Source organism: Dryas octopetala, chromosome 1 (genome assembly GCF_963921425.1).
Source record: "Dryas octopetala chromosome 1, drDryOcto1.1, whole genome shotgun sequence".
Taxonomy (NCBI): domain Eukaryota; kingdom Viridiplantae; phylum Streptophyta; class Magnoliopsida; order Rosales; family Rosaceae; genus Dryas; species Dryas octopetala.
The window spans coordinates 48,505-66,080 of NC_141366.1; the positions used below are offsets into that span (position 1 = coordinate 48,505).

The 17,576-nt window shown below is 38.7% G+C and overlaps 3 protein-coding genes across 7 annotated transcripts; 1 reads left to right on the forward strand and 2 right to left on the reverse strand.

Moving 5' to 3' along the window:
* Window positions 1-45: 45 nt before the first annotated feature.
* On the forward strand, window positions 46-2,052 carry LOC147295935 (Pentatricopeptide repeat (PPR) superfamily protein). 5 transcript variants are annotated; one of them, XM_086229723.1, is made up of 4 exons: window positions 46-174; window positions 271-1,645; window positions 1,752-1,813; window positions 1,920-1,977. In XM_086229723.1, the coding sequence occupies exons 2-3, from the start codon at window positions 367-369 to the stop codon at window positions 1,772-1,774; spliced, it is 1,302 nt and encodes a 433-aa protein (XP_086085849.1). In that variant the 5' UTR covers window positions 46-174; window positions 271-366; the 3' UTR covers window positions 1,775-1,813; window positions 1,920-1,977. The 5 variants fall into 5 exon arrangements, with proteins under 5 accessions (XP_086085849.1, XP_086085848.1, XP_086085844.1 ...); XM_086229722.1 differs by having other exon boundaries at window positions 271-1,813; window positions 1,920-2,052; XM_086229718.1 differs by having other exon boundaries at window positions 271-1,988.
* Window positions 2,053-2,509: 457 nt separating this feature from the next.
* On the reverse strand, window positions 2,510-8,798 carry LOC147295936 (P-loop containing nucleoside triphosphate hydrolases superfamily protein). The gene is made up of 11 exons (XM_086229717.1): window positions 8,543-8,798; window positions 8,315-8,398; window positions 7,878-8,045; window positions 7,643-7,749; window positions 7,159-7,337; window positions 6,422-6,583; window positions 6,074-6,289; window positions 5,563-5,600; window positions 5,084-5,211; window positions 2,784-4,260; window positions 2,510-2,628 (listed from the first exon to the last, which is right to left on the reverse strand). The coding sequence occupies exons 1-11, from the start codon at window positions 8,796-8,798 to the stop codon at window positions 2,513-2,515; spliced, it is 2,931 nt and encodes a 976-aa protein (XP_086085843.1). The 3' UTR covers window positions 2,510-2,512.
* Window positions 8,799-10,853: 2,055 nt separating this feature from the next.
* On the reverse strand, window positions 10,854-17,284 carry LOC147295937 (2-C-methyl-D-erythritol 4-phosphate cytidylyltransferase). The gene is made up of 9 exons (XM_086229510.1): window positions 17,178-17,284; window positions 16,803-16,938; window positions 15,334-15,421; window positions 15,091-15,150; window positions 12,941-13,003; window positions 12,618-12,818; window positions 12,414-12,525; window positions 12,073-12,290; window positions 10,854-11,310 (listed from the first exon to the last, which is right to left on the reverse strand). Exons 2-9 carry the CDS (start codon window positions 16,928-16,930, stop codon window positions 11,218-11,220), a joined length of 963 nt encoding a protein of 320 aa, XP_086085636.1. The 5' UTR covers window positions 16,931-16,938; window positions 17,178-17,284; the 3' UTR covers window positions 10,854-11,217.
* Between the last annotated feature and the right edge of the window lie 292 nt (window positions 17,285-17,576).

Here is a 17,576-nt window from a genome sequence, read left to right on the forward strand (position 1 = left end):
AAAGACAAACAGTATGTTACTTGTTACTGGTTAGTTGTTACCATTCCAAGTCCCATGATCCCATGATCCCATGATCCCCATTCCTCCTGCGACCCCCTTCCTCTGACAGACTGACACCACTATATCTTATATCTATCCATCTTCATCCATTGGTCTTCCTCAAAGTCGTAAGCTGTATGTATGGGTATCATCCTCGGGTCTTACTCTTTTAGTCAATTTTTTTTTAATCTCTGACTGAGACTTTTCTTTTTGTCTGATTTTGATGCGCAGCCAAATGGGTGTTTGTTCTGCTTCTGAGTTGTTTCAAGTTGCACAGTTGCACTGCTACTAGTGTGAATTTGTGTCTTTTTCTTTTTACTTTTTGGCATGGCAGAGGTGGAGGTGCTGCTGAGGCTGAGGCTGAGGCTGAGGCAGTGCTCCAGCCTCAACCACATCCACCAAGCTCATGGATTCATGGTACCCCGAGGCCTTCATCAGGACAACCAAATCCTTGCCCGATTCATCGAGGCCTGCTCTTCTCTTGGGTTCTCAGGTTACGCCTATTCCGTCTTCACCCGCACAACGCTGCAAGTAGAACCAAACATTTATCTTTATAACACCATGATCAAGGCTCTGGCTCTCTCTCCCTCTCCCTCACAGGCTATCTCTCTTTACAACAGAATTCAAGTCGCCCCCTTGCGCCCTGACACCTACTCATTCCCCTTTGTGCTCAAGGCCGTCGTTCGCTTGGGCTTGGCCGCTAATGCTATTCAACTAGGCAGGCAGATTCATTGTCATACCATAGCCACTGGGTTTCACATGGAGCTCCACGTGCTTACTGCCCTCATTCATATGTATTCCTCTTGTGGATGTGTTTCTGACGCTCGCACACTGTTTGACACAGCGCTCTTTAGGGATGTCGCTCTCTGCAACGCAATGCTCGTCGGATATGCCAAGCTAGGTGATGTAGACAATGCCCGCCAGTTGTTTGAACGTATGCCCCATAGGAATGCCATTTCTTGGACTGCCCTCATTGCTGGATATACTCAGATGAACCGGCCTAACGAGGCCATCACGGTCTTCCGGAGAATGCAGATTGAGAATGTGCAACCTGATGAGATAACAATGTTAGCCGCACTCTCTGCTTGTGCCCATTTAGGTGCCCTCCACTTGGGGGAGTGGATCCATAACTATATTGTGAAACATGGATTTCGTAAGCTGGTTTCTCTTAACAATGCACTCATAGACATGTATGCCAAGTCAGGCAACATAAAAATAGCCCTTCAAGTTTTTGAAAATACCAAATATAGAACTGTTATAACTTGGACCACCATGATAGCTGGATTGGCTCTGCATGGTCTTGGAACAGAAACCCTTGAATTGTTTGCTCAAATGGAAAGGGCTAAAGTTGAGCCTAATGATATCACTTTTATCGCAATCCTTTCTGCTTGTAGCCATGTTCGATTGGTTGAAATAGGCCATTGGTACTTTAACATCATGGTTTCAAGGTATGGGATTGAACCAAAAATTGCGCACTATGGCTGCATGATCGATCTACTTGGGCGTGCCGGTTATCTTCAAGAGGCACATCAACTTGCCAGGAAGATGCCATTTGAAGCCAACGTGGCTATATGGGGGTCTCTTCTTGCTGCTTCTAATACTCATAGTGATGCTGAGCTTGGAGAGCATGCTTTACAGCATTTAATAATGTTAGAGCCCCATAATAGTGGAAATTATGCACTTTTGTCTAATATATATAGTGCTCTTGGTAGGTGGAATGAATCTGGGATGCTAAGGAAAGTGATGAGGAACATGGGTGTGAAGAAGATGCCAGGTGGGAGTTCCATAGAATTGAATAACAGAGTTCATGAATTCATTGCAGGAGACAAATCACATTCAGAGTGCAATAGGATATATGAAATCCTGTATAAAATTTTCAGGCAGTTGAAGCTGGGTGGACATCTGCAACAAGATTGTGCGCAGCTACTTGAATTTGATGAATAGCCACTAGCCAGGACTTGACACTCCTTCAATTCTTCCAACGTCCAGTTTTTAACCATATTTGAGATTCTAAACTTCCTTGCCCTCTTAGATGTCAGAGGAAGTTTGCTACATCAGTGTATTTGTTCCAACCTTGTCCTCAACAAGCAGGTATTGTCTTTCCAAAGTTTGTATTCTGTCTTTTTGAGCAACTGGTAGATTACGCAAGCATACACAAGCAAGAATGCAAGTGCCAACTCACTCACACGTCATCCTTTGTTTTTTATTTCCTCTATTTTCTTGCTCATGACACAATTAAAATCATAATAAAATTGACGGGGCCAGCACAAGCACAATACAAGTATCTGGGCCGGATCGGACCGAAGACAATTTAGATATTAACCATGAAAACATTGTAATATGATTTGTCAATGCACATTTTTACATGAATGGAACATCTTTTATTTCATTGAATTTTGCTACCTAGCGAATGGACAGAATCATCAGAACATCGATTTATGAAGAAGTATTTATAATCACCTACTGAGCTGCTTCAAAGCATTAAACCAAGGTAGAATTCCTGCTCTAGTCCCAAGTTTTGAAATCCTAATCCTAGGAGAGCACTGGCCCACAAAATCGAAATTTTCTGTTGAAACAGATGGCATATTCCTGACAAAAAATAGAGCAAGAGAAAATTGTGAAACCATGGACCAGAACATAATCATTAGGACATTAGTTGTTTGCAAAAGAAGGCAGCTGGATGAAAGTACAGAAAGATTGAACAATATCAGAATATTTTATAATCACGTAACTATCTCTCTTACCTAAGTTCACATTATTTTCTTGTGACTTTATCAGTTTCTGCGGCTTGATTGATTCCTTCGGAGTTGCATTTTCCATAAATAAAGCTCTTTGAGATCTCATTTTATGTAGGCCAGGTCTGGTCCCTTCTGTAGAGCTCTGAGATAATGTGTCCAAGTTTTCCTTTTCACTATCTTCTCCACACATTGCAGTAGGAAATTTATGACAGCATGACTCTTGTTCTATTCTTGAAATTGAGATGCCAGAACCTTCTCTTGAGTCCAAAATACTATAAGCTATATTGGAGGTAGAAATTTGGCACCCATTACTGTTGTTAGGCAAGGAACTGTCTGAGCATTCTGTTTCACCAAGTATTTCCTGCATTGTGGATAAACTGTTGACCCGAGTATCATCTTGTTTCAAATTTAAACTGCTGCAACAAATATCAGGTGGATAAACAGTGTTGCATGGGTGTATCTCCATTGGCACGCCATCTAGTTTGCCATTTATATTTATCATTATCTCTTTAACAATTTTATCTGATGAAGAATCAGAGTTACATCTCGAGTCAATAGTGTCATAATCCTTCAAATTTGTGGGAGGTTTGTCAGTAACAGCTTCTTGCATGGACCTTTGAGATCCTTCCGCATCAGCATGTTTCTCCAATTTTTTGTGGTTGACAATCTGTTTCATTGCAAACTTGTAATTATGGACTTTCTCATCCTGCAAATTGTCTCTTTCTTTTTGTCCATTGCACATCTGTTTCTTCTCCAGGGTAGGAATAACTAGAACCCTTTTGTTCCTATGGAAATGACTCCTGGTAGCTGGTGCATTCTTATTTAAGCGTAGCCATTTATCAACCTTCAAATATTTTGCAGAGTAAGCATTATTTTTATTTCCATTTTCACATCCCTCACTATGAAAGAGGTGATCTCTGTGATGATTTGAGCATTTTGTTGATGTTTCCTGTTCTGGGAATACAACCTCTTTAATATCACATTCTGATAGATCTTGACTGTATTCTGTTTCAACATCTGCACTACTTTTCACATTCAAAGCCACTAAACAGCTATTTCTGGAAGTACTACGTTCCGAGTTGTTTTCTGAAGAACCCTTTACGGGTAAATTCACTGATTTAGCATACTGATTCATTGGCCTTCTCATTGCAGGGAATCTCACTTTTTCTTCAGAAGTTACGTGTTCTGGTCCAGATTTTCTTCTACTGCAAATAGTAGGTCTCATAAATCTTGGTACCTGGGATAAGGGAGCTGCTGTGATATTTCTAGCCTCAGTCCTGTTTATTTTAAGATTAGGTCGGGGCAGTTCGTTAAATAAATGGTAAGCATCCAGTTGCTCACTGGAAGACGGGGCCATCCTTGTTTGATAATCTAATTCCTCATTTAACTTCTCAATACTCATCCTAACATCCTGGCGCTCAACTTCAATCTCTTTCATCTTTTGTTGCAGATTTGTCATTGCAACTTCCTTCTCCCTTTCTTCCTGATTTCAGTCATTATAAAGGCACAGGAGTTAACAATTTATAATAAATACAAAAGCAGTTTTTTGCATCAGCTGAGTTGAGGTTCTGATAAGGCACTTGTATTCTTGTAGCAAGCTAAACAGGTAATACAGCTAACAGATTAGGTTTTATTGAATATATGTCTCTATTTTGAGTATCCATGTAGATTATGATTACTCATCTATCAAATGAATGTACTTATTTAGCACCAATATGCTTATTTATGGTTTCAATTTTTACATGACGTTTCCACCCTCCTATGGTATGTGTATGGATTGAACATCATTGTCTTATTAAAGATCATAAATTGACTTTAGACTAAACTCTCTTATTTCTTCAGGATAATATATTCATTAGACTAACTTCATGCAATTTGTGATGTGTCTAGAGTTGCTTTTATTTATATTAGTGTGCCTGTTTTTCTTTTTCTTCTTTTTTTCAAATTTGTTGCTCTGAATTATGTAATTTAGTCCATATTGATCATGTATCGTGTTCCAATTTCATCAAAAGAAGCTGGTTAAGATTTGAGCTGTTTGGGTTAGCTTCAGGGTTAAAAGTTACTATGTCTAAGAGAATTGTGGTGGGTATCAATGTAGGGGAGATTGGAGAGCAAGTTAAAGTCCTTAGCTAGAGGGTTGGGTTGTGAGATGGCCGAGGGGCCCCTAACTTATTTGAGCCAAAAAAAAAATGCAAAAGAAATTTTTTACTTTGTCAGGTTTAATATCTCTGCAGCAAGGGTTGCTAAACTATCAAAGGGTAATATAAACAACAGCTTGTCACTTGTCACTTGTCACATTTACTTACAGCTGAATCTGTATGCCCTAGATGAACGCTTCTCAACCTTGTTGCAAAATTCAAAGAACATACTGTCTCACAGAGATCTTCTTCTTTAGAACTGACATGGACAAGCATTAGAGTTTTTGAGTCCTTTCCTGATAATAAAATAAATTCAAGGGAGGAAGATATTTAGACCAAGCTTATAAAAAGGAAAAAGAAAAAAAGAAATTATATATGAAGCACGCATCAAAAAGGATGGGTATACTGATATATTAATTCTTGCCATCTCCTGAGCAGGCATTTGCATGGAAAAATTTCCATGTTGCATATAACTATTTGATGCATGCATAGTTTTCTCCAAGAAATTCTTTAGTGGCAGACCTTGAAAGGCAAGAACAAAACAACCTCATTTATATAGTAGAGATTTGGAGGAGGGCATGTTATTGTTACTTGGTAGTTATTACAAATAAGGATGATACTGGAGTCCAGTGAGGTAAAGTGATTACCAAGTGAATCTTTAAGAACTTGCGTCAGCTTGCTATTCCTGTCATTAGTAAAAAAATTTGTCACTTAGGGATTAGTTCATAATGCTGCAGGAGCCTTAGTAATAAGCCAACTGTATAACAAAAGTAAATCATAACTGATGACGCATTGTTGCATATTACATACTAAGAAGCTTGTAGAGTAGAAAACTTGTTAGTGTTACTGTAAATCTCTAACTCATACCAATAGTATATTAACTGAAAGCAAGTTGGTTTATTTAAAAGCCTATTTTTGGACTCTAACTGAATCCTTAATTTGATTAAGTAAATTTTTTTTATTGAAACTAAGTAAAAAAAGCTTACTTAATTCGATTTAAGTAAGAATTTGTTGACTGTCATTACAACGATCTTTGGGAAGTTTAATTCTCAACCCTCTTTAAAGATATGCGGCTTTAAGAACAAACAAAAAAAAAAAAAAAAAAAACGGGAAATGTATGCTGCTGATCCCAAATGATTCATTGAGTGTTTCAGTTACCTATAAGGTACATGTCCCTTTCTCATTTGAAGGGCACTGATAACATCTCCAAGAGAGGAAAGTGACAAGTTAATGGCTTTTCCTTCTTCTAGTCTTCTTCCCCATGCCTTTGTCTTCAGCAAACGCTCACTTCCCCCAAGGTCAACAAACCAAACTTTATTTGTTTCCCGTGGCCTCTCAGGCGCTCCACTACTTGTGATTGATATGCGAATCAAGCTATCGAAACAGGATTAGAAAGGATAGTCTCAGAACATAATATGATTTTTCTATAATATCAAGATCCAAAATATTAACTAGAGCTGAAGACATAACTGAATCCGCCAGTTTCTTATTGGGGAAAGTAGTTACCAGTGTGATCTGCTGGAAGTTTTGTTACAATTTGTTGATGCAGTTGACCTGAACCGGCATCCTAATCTATATAGCTTCAGAGCTTGGTTGAAGTCACTCACTTGAATAGCCACAAGGTTTTCAATTTCAATCCCACCGTTTGGATCTGTTTGGATTGAGAGGCTGTTCAAATAAAAGTAGGATGATTTCAGAAGGCAATGCCTAACACGACACATAGAATTTAAGAAGACAAAGGGATGCAATAAACCAGTAAACTTTCATGTATTTAAGGAGACCCTGAGAGCATTAACTGACTGAAATTAGCTTCCATCATTTCCTCCGCTTCACGGAGAAAATGAACTAGCTACAACTTACAGTTAGTGTTACCTTGGAAAATTTTTTATTTTCTAATTTTACTTTGAAATTCTTGGATTGATAAGATATGAAAAGGACTCGCTCAACTTCAAGCATCCATACACCACTTTCGTTCAAAACAAATAACATCCCACATTACAAATAATAGATAAATAATAAGAGGCATTTGCAAAGACATAATATGCACATTCAGACATACTAAGGCGGGTTTATAATTCCTCAACCTTCCAATATAATCAAGAAATTAACGAGGTTGAATTAAGTTGATTGAACTTCATTAAATTATAAGTTATCAAAGTTGATATGGACACAAAATAAAACCTACATCTAATTTCACCATATAATTTTCTGGGTCTTTCAACAATTCTATAATTGTACTTTACCTTGGTGGCATAGGATCCATTGCCTTTGTTGGTTGAGGAATTAGCAGGTCTTTGAGATTTCCCATGTAAATTTCAAGCATACTGAAACTGAACAGAAACACATGGTTGCTATCCACTGCTTGCTTAAACAGTGCTTCAATTGCACGGGGCACCACTCCTGGAAAATCTGGAGTTCCTTCCTACGAAATTTAGACCAGAACAAGTAGGGTCAGACTATTATACATAACACACTTAAGTAACTTTAATACTCAAAATATGTCAGGCAGGTCAAGGCATGCAGTTGAGTCTTGTGGGCTACTGAATTTTCAGTAGTTTGGTTTCATTTGCATGACATGGCTTTCTTGCTTGGCCATGTCATGATTTGATTTGACTTGCATGATTCTTAGCATGCACTTTTTTTTTGGTCGAAGCATGCATTTTTTTGGGTTGAAGCATGCATATATAGTATTCCCATAAGTGGCACCAGATTGTCCTCAGTCCTCACCATAGTGAAGGTTTTCCCTGTGCCTGTCTGTCCATATGCTAATATGCATGTGTTGTAGCCATCCAGTGCTGATTTGATGACTGGCTCAACTTCTGAAAAGACTTCATCTGAAATTTTTCGAGAATCAATTCTCAGTCACAACACAGACAGCTGTTTGTTCAAGTTAGCACAAGAAAATTGCAAGTTAAAAAAGGCCTGGAGTTTATAAACAGAAAGTTTTGGTGTACACAACCACCTTGGGATGAGCCTGGGAGGAAAACCTCGTCGAAACTGTAACTTTTTCTCTTATTATCAGCGAGTCTTAGAAGAACATTACTTGAATCCAAAGCTACAACAGGCATAAAATTGCCAAAGTTCTCCCCCGTTGCATTGGGTCTAATACGACAAAACACTCGAATATTACCTGCAATGACAAATATTCTGAGCATAATTCTGCCTTTTAAATTGTTTTGGGTCAACTTCAATAGGGATGTCCAGCTAAGAATCTAGAAGTATTTTTTGGCTAAGCACAGATGTTTTATCTGATAACCTCTTGAGGATTTTGTTCTTATTTGGATTGATTTCTTGAGAACATTTATTAAGTTTTCTGATAGAATAGTAAGAACACTAAGTGCAACAATATACTTCCAGTCTACATGAAAACTAGATAGTTTTCAGTTGAAGATGACTAACCTTTCAACTCCAGAAATTCATTTAAAACCTGCCTTCTCCTTTGGTTCAATTCATTTATGCGGGCAGTCAAGATAGCAAGTTCATCTGTTTACAGGGAATAAGAAAGGGTTCAGGTGGTTGAAGAATAGAGTGATAGACAATGTGAGAATATAACATCCATATGTAGTAGGTGCACCCAGGAAACAAAAAGAAAATATAGGCAGATACCAAGGAATAATAAGGATTTACCTCTAATCTTTGAGGTAGCATAGCCTAAATCATCATCATGGTTCTCTGAAGAACCCCTTGTCTCAAAATTTGTGGTTCTTAAGTCAATGGATTGTCCTTGAGAAGGTAGGTTTATTATTATATCACAAACAGATTTAACCCAGCTGGAAGTAATATGTGACTTTAATCCTAATAGAGAGTGAATTGTTTCAGCAAGGCTGAGGCTGTGGACAGGCTTTCTTGATGCCATGGTTTCCTTCTTCTGGAGCTGTAACATATGATGGAAGGTTACTCTTTCCCCTCCCACACTCAGTTGAATGTCATTATCCTGCAACTCAACTTTGTACGGTAAATAAATGACTAATAAATTTAGATGAAGAAAATTATGATAAAGCTACAGAAATCTGTAAGTAGAGTATAGGGAGTAAATGTAAAATCAAATGAAGGCTGGATATCCTATCCGAGACTGAAATGGAAAGGATAGTGAAAAGAGTACCATGAATCTGGAAGCTTAGCGCTTTAAAACTCCTGCTTTGCAATTTGCATAGGAAAAGCAGGGGTACGTTAAGCCAAGACAAGGTAGTTGGCCCTAAACAAAAAGACCAAGACAAGGTCAAACATATATTGCTCCACGGCAGCCCCCAAGTTATATTTCAGCAAGTCAAAACCTAAGCCAATGCCCATTTCAAATAACTTGGAGTATAATAATTAATTCAGAGCTAGGAATTAGCTAGCAAAGAAGGAAAGAACTAGTCAAACTACAAGGCATGGGTATTTAAATTTATTGAGCAAAATAACAAAATTAAGAAGAAAATTAAAGAGTGGCAGAAGGCTGTAGGGGAGGGACAAGAAATCTCACAATTTAGCTGTTCGATGCTGAAGGAAGAATTTACGTCTCTGCTGCAAACTTAGTAGCTAGGAAAAAAAATACTGGAACGCTTTTCTTTATTAAGCTGTCTCTGAAAGCTCATGACATGAGAAAGCATCAAATAAAATTGCATTGCTTTCATAGTGTCATGTGTTACAAATAGGTACATGTAAACCATAAATTGTTTTCTTGGATTTTCGCTTCGCTTCTTCACAAAAATAAGAGAGAGAGAGAGAGAGAGAGAGAGAGAGATGGTAGTTGGTGAAATGAGGATGGTTGGGGTGAAAGTTTGCTCAGGAAATTAATAGAGCTGTCGAGGCTTTGAGCTCCCCAACACCAACCATGACATCCCCGCATTTCCAATCGTCTACTCTTTCATTCGGTCCCATCTCTCAAATGTTTATGTTTGCATACTACGGCAACATAGACCAATCAATAGGCTAAACCAAAAAAGACCAATCAATGGACCAAGTTAAGAAATCCTTTGCAATTTACGATGGTGACCCCAAAAGACGAGACATTCTTTATTCATTCATTAACTTCCTTTAATAATTAAACCCTATAAACTAATAAGCTCTAATGATTTTGATCTGATATATGAAACTGTGGAGTCACCATCCTTTCACATCAAAAATTAGATTCAATTGTATGGAACTCCCCTTCTTCACACTCATGTCCCTCATCATCACTTAGCATCCCGGATTCATTCCACCTACCAAGAGCACTATATATATATAAGACAAAAGTGCATAATTTCCACTATTATGGGGCTCTAACATTATTAAATGCTGTAAAGCATGCTCTCCATGCTCAGCATCACCATGAATATTAGAAGAGGCAAGAAGAGACCCCCATATAGCCACGTTGGCTTCAATTGGCATCTGCCTAGCAAGCTTATGCGCCTCTCGAAGATAAAAAGTACGCCCAAGTAGATCGATCATGCAACCATAGTGCACAATTTTTGGTTCAATCCCATACCTCGAAACCATGATGTTAAAGTAGCAATGGCCTATTTCAACATGTTCATATCGTTACGCTCAACTTTAGGCCTTTCCATTTGAGCAGACATTTCAAGTATATTGTTTAAGAGAAACCAGCTTACGAAATCCATGTTTCTCAATATAGTTATGGATCCACTCCCCCATTTGGAGGGCACCCACATGGGCACAAGCAGGGAGTGGTATCACAAGCAGATCGAAAATCTGGAGGCCGGCGACTCCTTCTCCGTCCAATTAGAGAATCGAAGAGAGAGAGAGAGAGAGAGATCCGTCAGTTGGGGGGGGGGGGGGGTGTCGTGATGAGCTGGGTTGGCACTTGGCACAGGGTCGGGTTAGTGTGGTTCCAGATTATTCTTTTGTTAAATTGTTAAAAAAGGTGAAAAGGGGGGAGGGCGGGGTACTTAACATATATAATAGGGTGGTAACTTTAAATCGCATGCCATTGGGACAAGAAATGAATAATTGATTCTAGCACAACGAATATGTGAAATTTTATTTTCTGTTTTTCTTCCCTAGTATTGATATAACAAAGGATAAAATTTTCTGCAGTTAAATCCATTACACATCCAAGACAACCGCTGGACATCATTTATCAGGAGATACACATTCTACTAGAACTCACCGAGGATACCTAAAATGGGCATGCAATCTTAATGAAATATATTGCATTATTTCCAACATAATAGAACACGCTCTTGAGCAAGTGAACAAATATTACAAGGTAACAACGACCCACTGCAACTATATAACAAGCAACTACTTCCAGTGATGCCTAAGACCCAATACCCAGCACCACAACAGATAAACAGTTATCTTGCATGTACAACAAGTCAAGACTCCTGGGGTGTCTCAAACCTTGTTGGAGTGTCAATGCCCATCATACAGCAAATACCTGATATCAAGATTATGAGCAAAACAATTCCCTGAACCATTGCAAAAAGAAACAATGTCAGGACTCTGCATCAGTCATATTATGTGCATCTGTAAAGAACCAGAAAAATCAATAGGCCACTCAAACTTGTCATTACAAATCCACATATTACCATGTGTGCACATGCATGTGTGAGATTATTTGCATCTACGGACCAAAGAGAGTGAAAAGGATAAAAACAAGCATTGTGGATTGGGCATTCAGACTTCCTGAGGACAAGAACTAGTTACAAGATTGTATCCGTATATGCATGCATAGATAAAAGATAAGTAGAGCGCGCAAACAGACTTTTTAGCACAAAAGAGAGAGAGGTGGCCATCAGTTTTAAGTCATTTTTCTGAGAAATATCAGAGTACATTTGGACAGTAAGGAGATAGGAAGAAACAGTCATGCAGCAGTGGCAAAGTAGCAGCAACAGACATTACTACCAATCTCATCATTTGCTGCCAGCCACCACTGCCTGCTGCTGCTCTATTGCTCTTGCTGTGTGCCTGATCTTGCAAGGGTGGTAACTATTTCTCCTCTTGTAGAAGCAACAATAAATAAGAGAGTGGTACAGACAATCACAAGGACTTCAGGAGAAGATACAGAGAAGACAATCTTTCACATTCACACACACACAAACATAAGTATAAGCTAAAGGAACAATAGAAAAATTAGTATCCCCAAAATAGCTTCCCTCATAGCTTACATATCTGCTGGATCATTAACCATAAAATAACAAGCATAAAAAATGTAGAAGACAGCTACTTACAACTAGAAGTCCCTCTAGAAGTGATGATTTGATCTGACAAACTTCATCACAGGCCGTCAAATTGGCTGATGCATTTCCTGAGGCACTTTCAGCAAGAAACCTTTCCAATTCTCGATAAGAAGGATATTGGATCGACTTGCTGGGATCTGAAACATAGAGAACTGCATATTTTGCCCCAGACTGATCCATGGAATTAATAAGCTCAGAGAAAATTTGACCTGCACATCCAATTGAAATATTTGCATGACCATCTGCTAGACCAGTGTGGCTTGTGTATACAACCAAACAACTTAGATTAATTATATGCATTACAACGTATTAACAGTTTTAACTTAACATACTCTCCGAATGTGTTTGATCAAGTTCTTTGGAAGAATCAGGTCCTTTATGGCAGAACACAACCAAATCTACTTTCCCATTTGATCTCTTCTCCATCCTTGAAACAAGATAATCCTGCCCAATTTTATTGGGGAAAAAAGACATCAGAACTTTGTCATAGACCCCAAAAGTTTATAAGGTAATACACAATAGTCAAGTTGATTTACATGGACTGAATGCGGATTTGCAAGCTTTTGAAAATTTTCACCCTCCATAGAGCATGATTCCAAGAAAGCAACATTGCTGAATCCAAAATTCTGCCCACAAATCTCTGAAATCCCTGACACCAAAGAATTTTCCATTGCATCCTCCTCTGATGCAGCAACATAAGGGAAGGCCATGGAGAAATTGGATCCTGTGAAAGAGACCTGTTCAAGACCATGGAATGCTAGATATTAAACGGAAATATTTTAAACAAAGCAGTTTTCGGAATCCTGACTCATAAATTTCCAACCAAAAGACCAAATGCAAGTAGGCAAACTATACTTACTTTGAGCAAGTCCACAAGAGCTGGATCTGCATGTTTGTTTGCAGAAATATCTGAAGATTGCAACTAAGAAAACAATGGTATTATTTTAGTAGCCCTAGACATAAACAATAGCAAAAGGTTTCACTGTGTTGCAATGTTAATAACAACATTCTCATCCAAAAAGTGAATCTGTATCACTCATAACTCTTAAGGCTCTATTTGGCTCTTAGAGAGTGTGATGGTTATTATACTCATTCAAAAATGTCTAGGAAGTGAAAATCCAAATTTACATGTTGTTCTTCCCTGGTCTTGTACTCTTTGCAAACCAAGCAGACTGTTTTGATTCTAGGAAAACAGTTATTATTCAGTTCCCATAAAAGATTAAAGGGCAAATTACACACTAGTAACTCAACTATTGATGTTGTTTCAAGTTAGTACCTCAACTTCCAAAAGTTGCTCAAACATGCCTCAACTCTCATTCTTTGACAACTACATACCTCCGTTAGATTTTCTGTTAGGAATGCCATTATCTATGATGTGGCACATGCGGATTCCACCATTAAAAAATAGCCACATAGACAAGAAAAATTAAAAAAAAAAAAACCAATAAACTATTTAAAAATGAAATAATTGAAAAAAAAAAATTAGAACCCACCACCTACAGCCCTCCTCCCTGCCCAAACCCAGCAACCTTCATCCCTCCCCGTAGTCACCACCGTCAACCCCCCTCACCCTCATCGCTACCTGCATCGCCCCAATCCGGGCCCGCCTTGACCTCCCTACACTCGCGCCGCTAGGCTGCAAGACCACCCTAAGCCCAGCCCACCCCTACACCCCAGCCACCTCTCATCCTCCCACATTGACTGGCAAAGAAAGGCGCCGCAGCAGCAGCGGCAAGACCCACGACTCAAGGAGAGCTGCAGCAGCACAAGCTTGCCGCCAGAGAAGAGCTCATTGGCGAGAAGCATGGCGACCAGATCACGAGCCCTCTGTCCTGCATCTTCTTCGTCGGCAGCAAGGACTCGCGGCTTACAATCGCTGCTGCTGCAGATCGTTATTATTCCTTTTGATTGTGCGAATCTTTCTTCGATTGGAACTCAAATATTGCGTGTTTTTGGATTGGGTTTTCTCTTTGTGCTTGAAATTGTTGCAAATCTGTGGATGTTTGTTGTTTTTCTATTATTTCAGGTCGAAATCAATTATAACGGCACAGCAGTTGCGCTCGGACAACTAACAGCATCATCAGCTTGGCTTTGTTTAGAGAGAGGGAAACTCTGTTAGCGTGAAAGTCATGCCCATAGCCGCCGCCATTTCAGTCCCTCTCACTTCCCCAACTCACCACTCTCTCACCTCCTTCGTCATCCCTCTCTGATCTTCTTCTCCTCTTCTCAAATTCAACTCTCTCAGACCAACTCCCGCGCCGAGAACTCCCACTCTTCAGCATATCGGCGGCGTCTTCCATGAGCGTCGAAGCCACCGACAAAGCCTCGCCGGCTTCATTTCTCGACCGCTAAGAGTCTGGTATCCTTCACTTCGTCAAGTACCACGGCCTCGGCAACGACTTCATCCTGGTATTTACTTTGACTATGAAACTGTTGCAACGACGTCATCTGACCGGCGAAGAAATGTCGCTGGAAAAATAAGCCCCGCTTGTGAGGGGGAGAGGTTGCTGGGGTTTGGGGGCTTCGAGGGTGGGATTTTTTTTGTTTTTTTGTTTAAATCATTTTATTTTATTATTTCATTTTAAAAGGTTTATTGATTTTTGTATTATTTTTGCCATCCAAGTGGATATGTTTTAGAAGCCAAGTCAGCAAATAATGACATTCCTAATAGAAAATCTAACGGAGGTATGTAGTTGTCAAAGAATGTGAGTTGAGGCATGTTTGAGCAACTTTTGGAAGTTGAGGTACTAACGTGTAATTTGCCCAAGATTAAAGCATAAAGTAGTTTGAAAAGTAAGCAAATAAGAACAAAAACCTTTAAGTTCAAGCTTACAAAGACATCCAAGATAAATAGAGTTAGTTACATAAAGTCCTATGAAATAACTGACAGAGCACTGTATATTATTCTACCCACAGCGAAGGATTTGCAAATGTCAAGTAGATTTCATTGGAATTGGGAACACTTATAAGAAGGTTACATGATGAAAGGAAGACATAAAAAATTCTTACCTCTCTACCAATGAAGACAAGAGCCAGATCCAAAGGCTGATGAAATTTGTTGCCAGAGCACTATGGAATTGAAAAAATATATGCATAAGATAAAGCAATGGTGCAGGAAAAGTTTAAAATACAAAATAAACAAAACCAAAGAGAACAACTTCTCTCTTTTTGAAGTTCATATGAACTAGACATTAGAAAATCTAAAACATTAAAATAATTGCAGTAAACTGCCGTAAAAGGAAAACAAAATACCAATAAGTTTGACCAGCCTCCTTCTGAAAGAACAGACTTTGCTAAATCCTTAGGAGTGATGGTTTGATAATTTATGCCTGCCTTCATTCTGTAGCATATAATCAGTAAACGAAGAACAAATAGCATTATATAATATGGCCAAAAATAATTATTAAATGATTTCAAATATCACGCAAAAAGATGCATGCAAGTATGCAACCAATATTCCAATTATTTTGACCAAATTACAATGTGGACAGTATAGCACCACCAAATGAGATACCACATGTAGGAAAGACGACATGGTTCAGCTGTATCCAAGAATTTGATGATAAATCAGCTTTTAATTTTTTTCTCAAGAGTTAGATTGAAAATATAAAATGCTTCCCTTCAAGATATTGAGGACAGCCCCCCTATCCTCTCCCAGGGCATTTTTCGCCTCCTCAAATTACCAACAATTTAAAACCCTAACGGCTTAACAATTTTTTTTCCTCTCCTTGTGGTGCAAATATTACACAATGACACCAGTTCTCTCAATAAGAAATTTTGAAAGAGTGAAAATTCAATTTTCTAACCTTGAAAACTAAACCTTAAAGATAGACTAGGTTCGCACACACTAAATTTAGAGTCCGACTGCATTGTGTTTCTTATAGAAATAAAAAATTGATGAAATGTTGGCAATACAACTGAAAGAATGGTGTTTGATTTAACTCTAAACAAAATAATCCAAAATACCAGATTCCTTAATTCTGCTTGTACGTGTTCAATGTGATAAACTTTACTGTCTTTGATAGTTCTCAATATTGGAGGCAATAAGAATAAGAGCACACATAACACTGAATTAACTATAGTTGCAGCACACCAGTTAGCTGGATCTGGCAATAAGTTCGGTCAGTTTGAGAGAAGAGATTGGAATTGCACTAATTTGAGATAAGAGTGAAGCTACAACCACATAAGAACAAAGACAAAGTGCACCATCCCTCCAATAACCAAGAAATGGGAAGTGTTTATCTTGTGTGGATCCTATTTCAGTGGAAACCTGATGAGTTGATCCACCTACACAACTTGCTTTTACTGCTCAACGGAAGCCACTCCACATATTGCTTCCCTTAAGACAGTTGCTAACAGATTTGTGTGTCTGTGTGAGTATGTGCGTCGTGCGATAAGCATGCATACATACATATACATATATACACTCATATAAGAAGTTGCTGCCCATACAGTGCATATATAATTTAGAGGAACATAGAATAAAGAAATAAAAGATTGATTTAGCGAGAAGTAGCCGCCAGTTCAATTAATGGACCTCAATTTGAGAGAAAGACAAGCGTTAGTGAAAGTTGAATTTTATTTGTTTTTTCCCCTCTAGAGGTAAATACAAGTGACACATATACTTGTATAAGAAAGCCAGCAAATCGGTTGTGTTCAAAGTATTTGTGGAGGTGGAACTTGATTTGATTTATAAAATAGTAAGCTAAATGAATACATACCGATGGTAATGAGGTGACCAGAGGAAAGCTGGCACTGTGGAAGGGGAAGGCAAAGGCAACCCTGAAAGAATCTGAGGTGCAACCAGCAAAGCCACAAAGAATGGTAGCAAAGGCATAGCTGCCTTCATCTTTGGTCCTGCACAAAATCCACAGATATGGATCAGATTGAGCAAACCACAGATCAAAACATGCCATATTCGAATATCGCATCCAAATCCAACTTGCATACACACACACACGCGCGCGCGCGCAAGCAGAAATCAATTAAGAAAAATCGTATCTAAGTTAGAGAACAATTAAGCACGCGAAATCTAAATCCAAAGGGTGGAAGACAAAAACAGAAAAATAAAAGATAGATCGTGTTTGGGGACTCGCCTGAGGGCTGAGGCTGAGGAATTTGATGGTTTTATCAGGAATTCAGAAATCAGAATTTGTAAAACCAATTCAATTAACAATTATGGCCGTCTTCCCCTTGGCTATGGAGATTGAGGGTTGGCGGATCGGGGAAGCAGCGTTTCGAATGTAAAGACAGGCCCACGGACAAGGCCCACTTTCTATTCTGATCCATTCTAAGATATTCAGTTACACACAACTTTGGGACCAATCCCGGCCTAGTTTGCAACTGCGAGGCCCATTAAGAATCCTATCGCAGGCCTCCATATGCACTTTTTTGCTTAATTTTGTGAGTTTTTTCTTTATGCTAAATTTCTCGCTTGATCACTTTCATGGAATTAAATTTAGAAAATTTCCATTTTTTTGAAGTTTCAAAATATT

Coding starts and splice junctions, on each gene's coding strand:
- LOC147295935 (XM_086229718.1), top strand. CDS start 367: ATGGCAGAGGTGGAGGTGCTGCTGAGGCTGAGGCTGAGGCTGAGGCAG.
- LOC147295936 (XM_086229717.1), bottom strand. CDS start 8,798: ATGTTACAGCTCCAGAAGAAGGAAACCATGGCATCAAGAAAGCCTGTC. Junction 8,046..8,314: donor TGAATTTCTGGAGTTGAAAG/GTTAGTCATCTT, acceptor TTGTCATTGCAG/GTAATATTCGAGTGTTTTGT. Junction 6,584..7,158: donor ATGGATCCTATGCCACCAAG/GTAAAGTACAAT, acceptor TTATTTGAACAG/CCTCTCAATCCAAACAGATC.
- LOC147295937 (XM_086229510.1), bottom strand. CDS start 16,930: ATGAAGGCAGCTATGCCTTTGCTACCATTCTTTGTGGCTTTGCTGGTT. Junction 15,151..15,333: donor GAGGCTGGTCAAACTTATTG/GTATTTTGTTTT, acceptor TCAATTCCATAG/TGCTCTGGCAACAAATTTCA. Junction 11,311..12,072: donor TTCTAGAGGGACTTCTAGTT/GTAAGTAGCTGT, acceptor GCAATGGTTCAG/GGAATTGTTTTGCTCATAAT.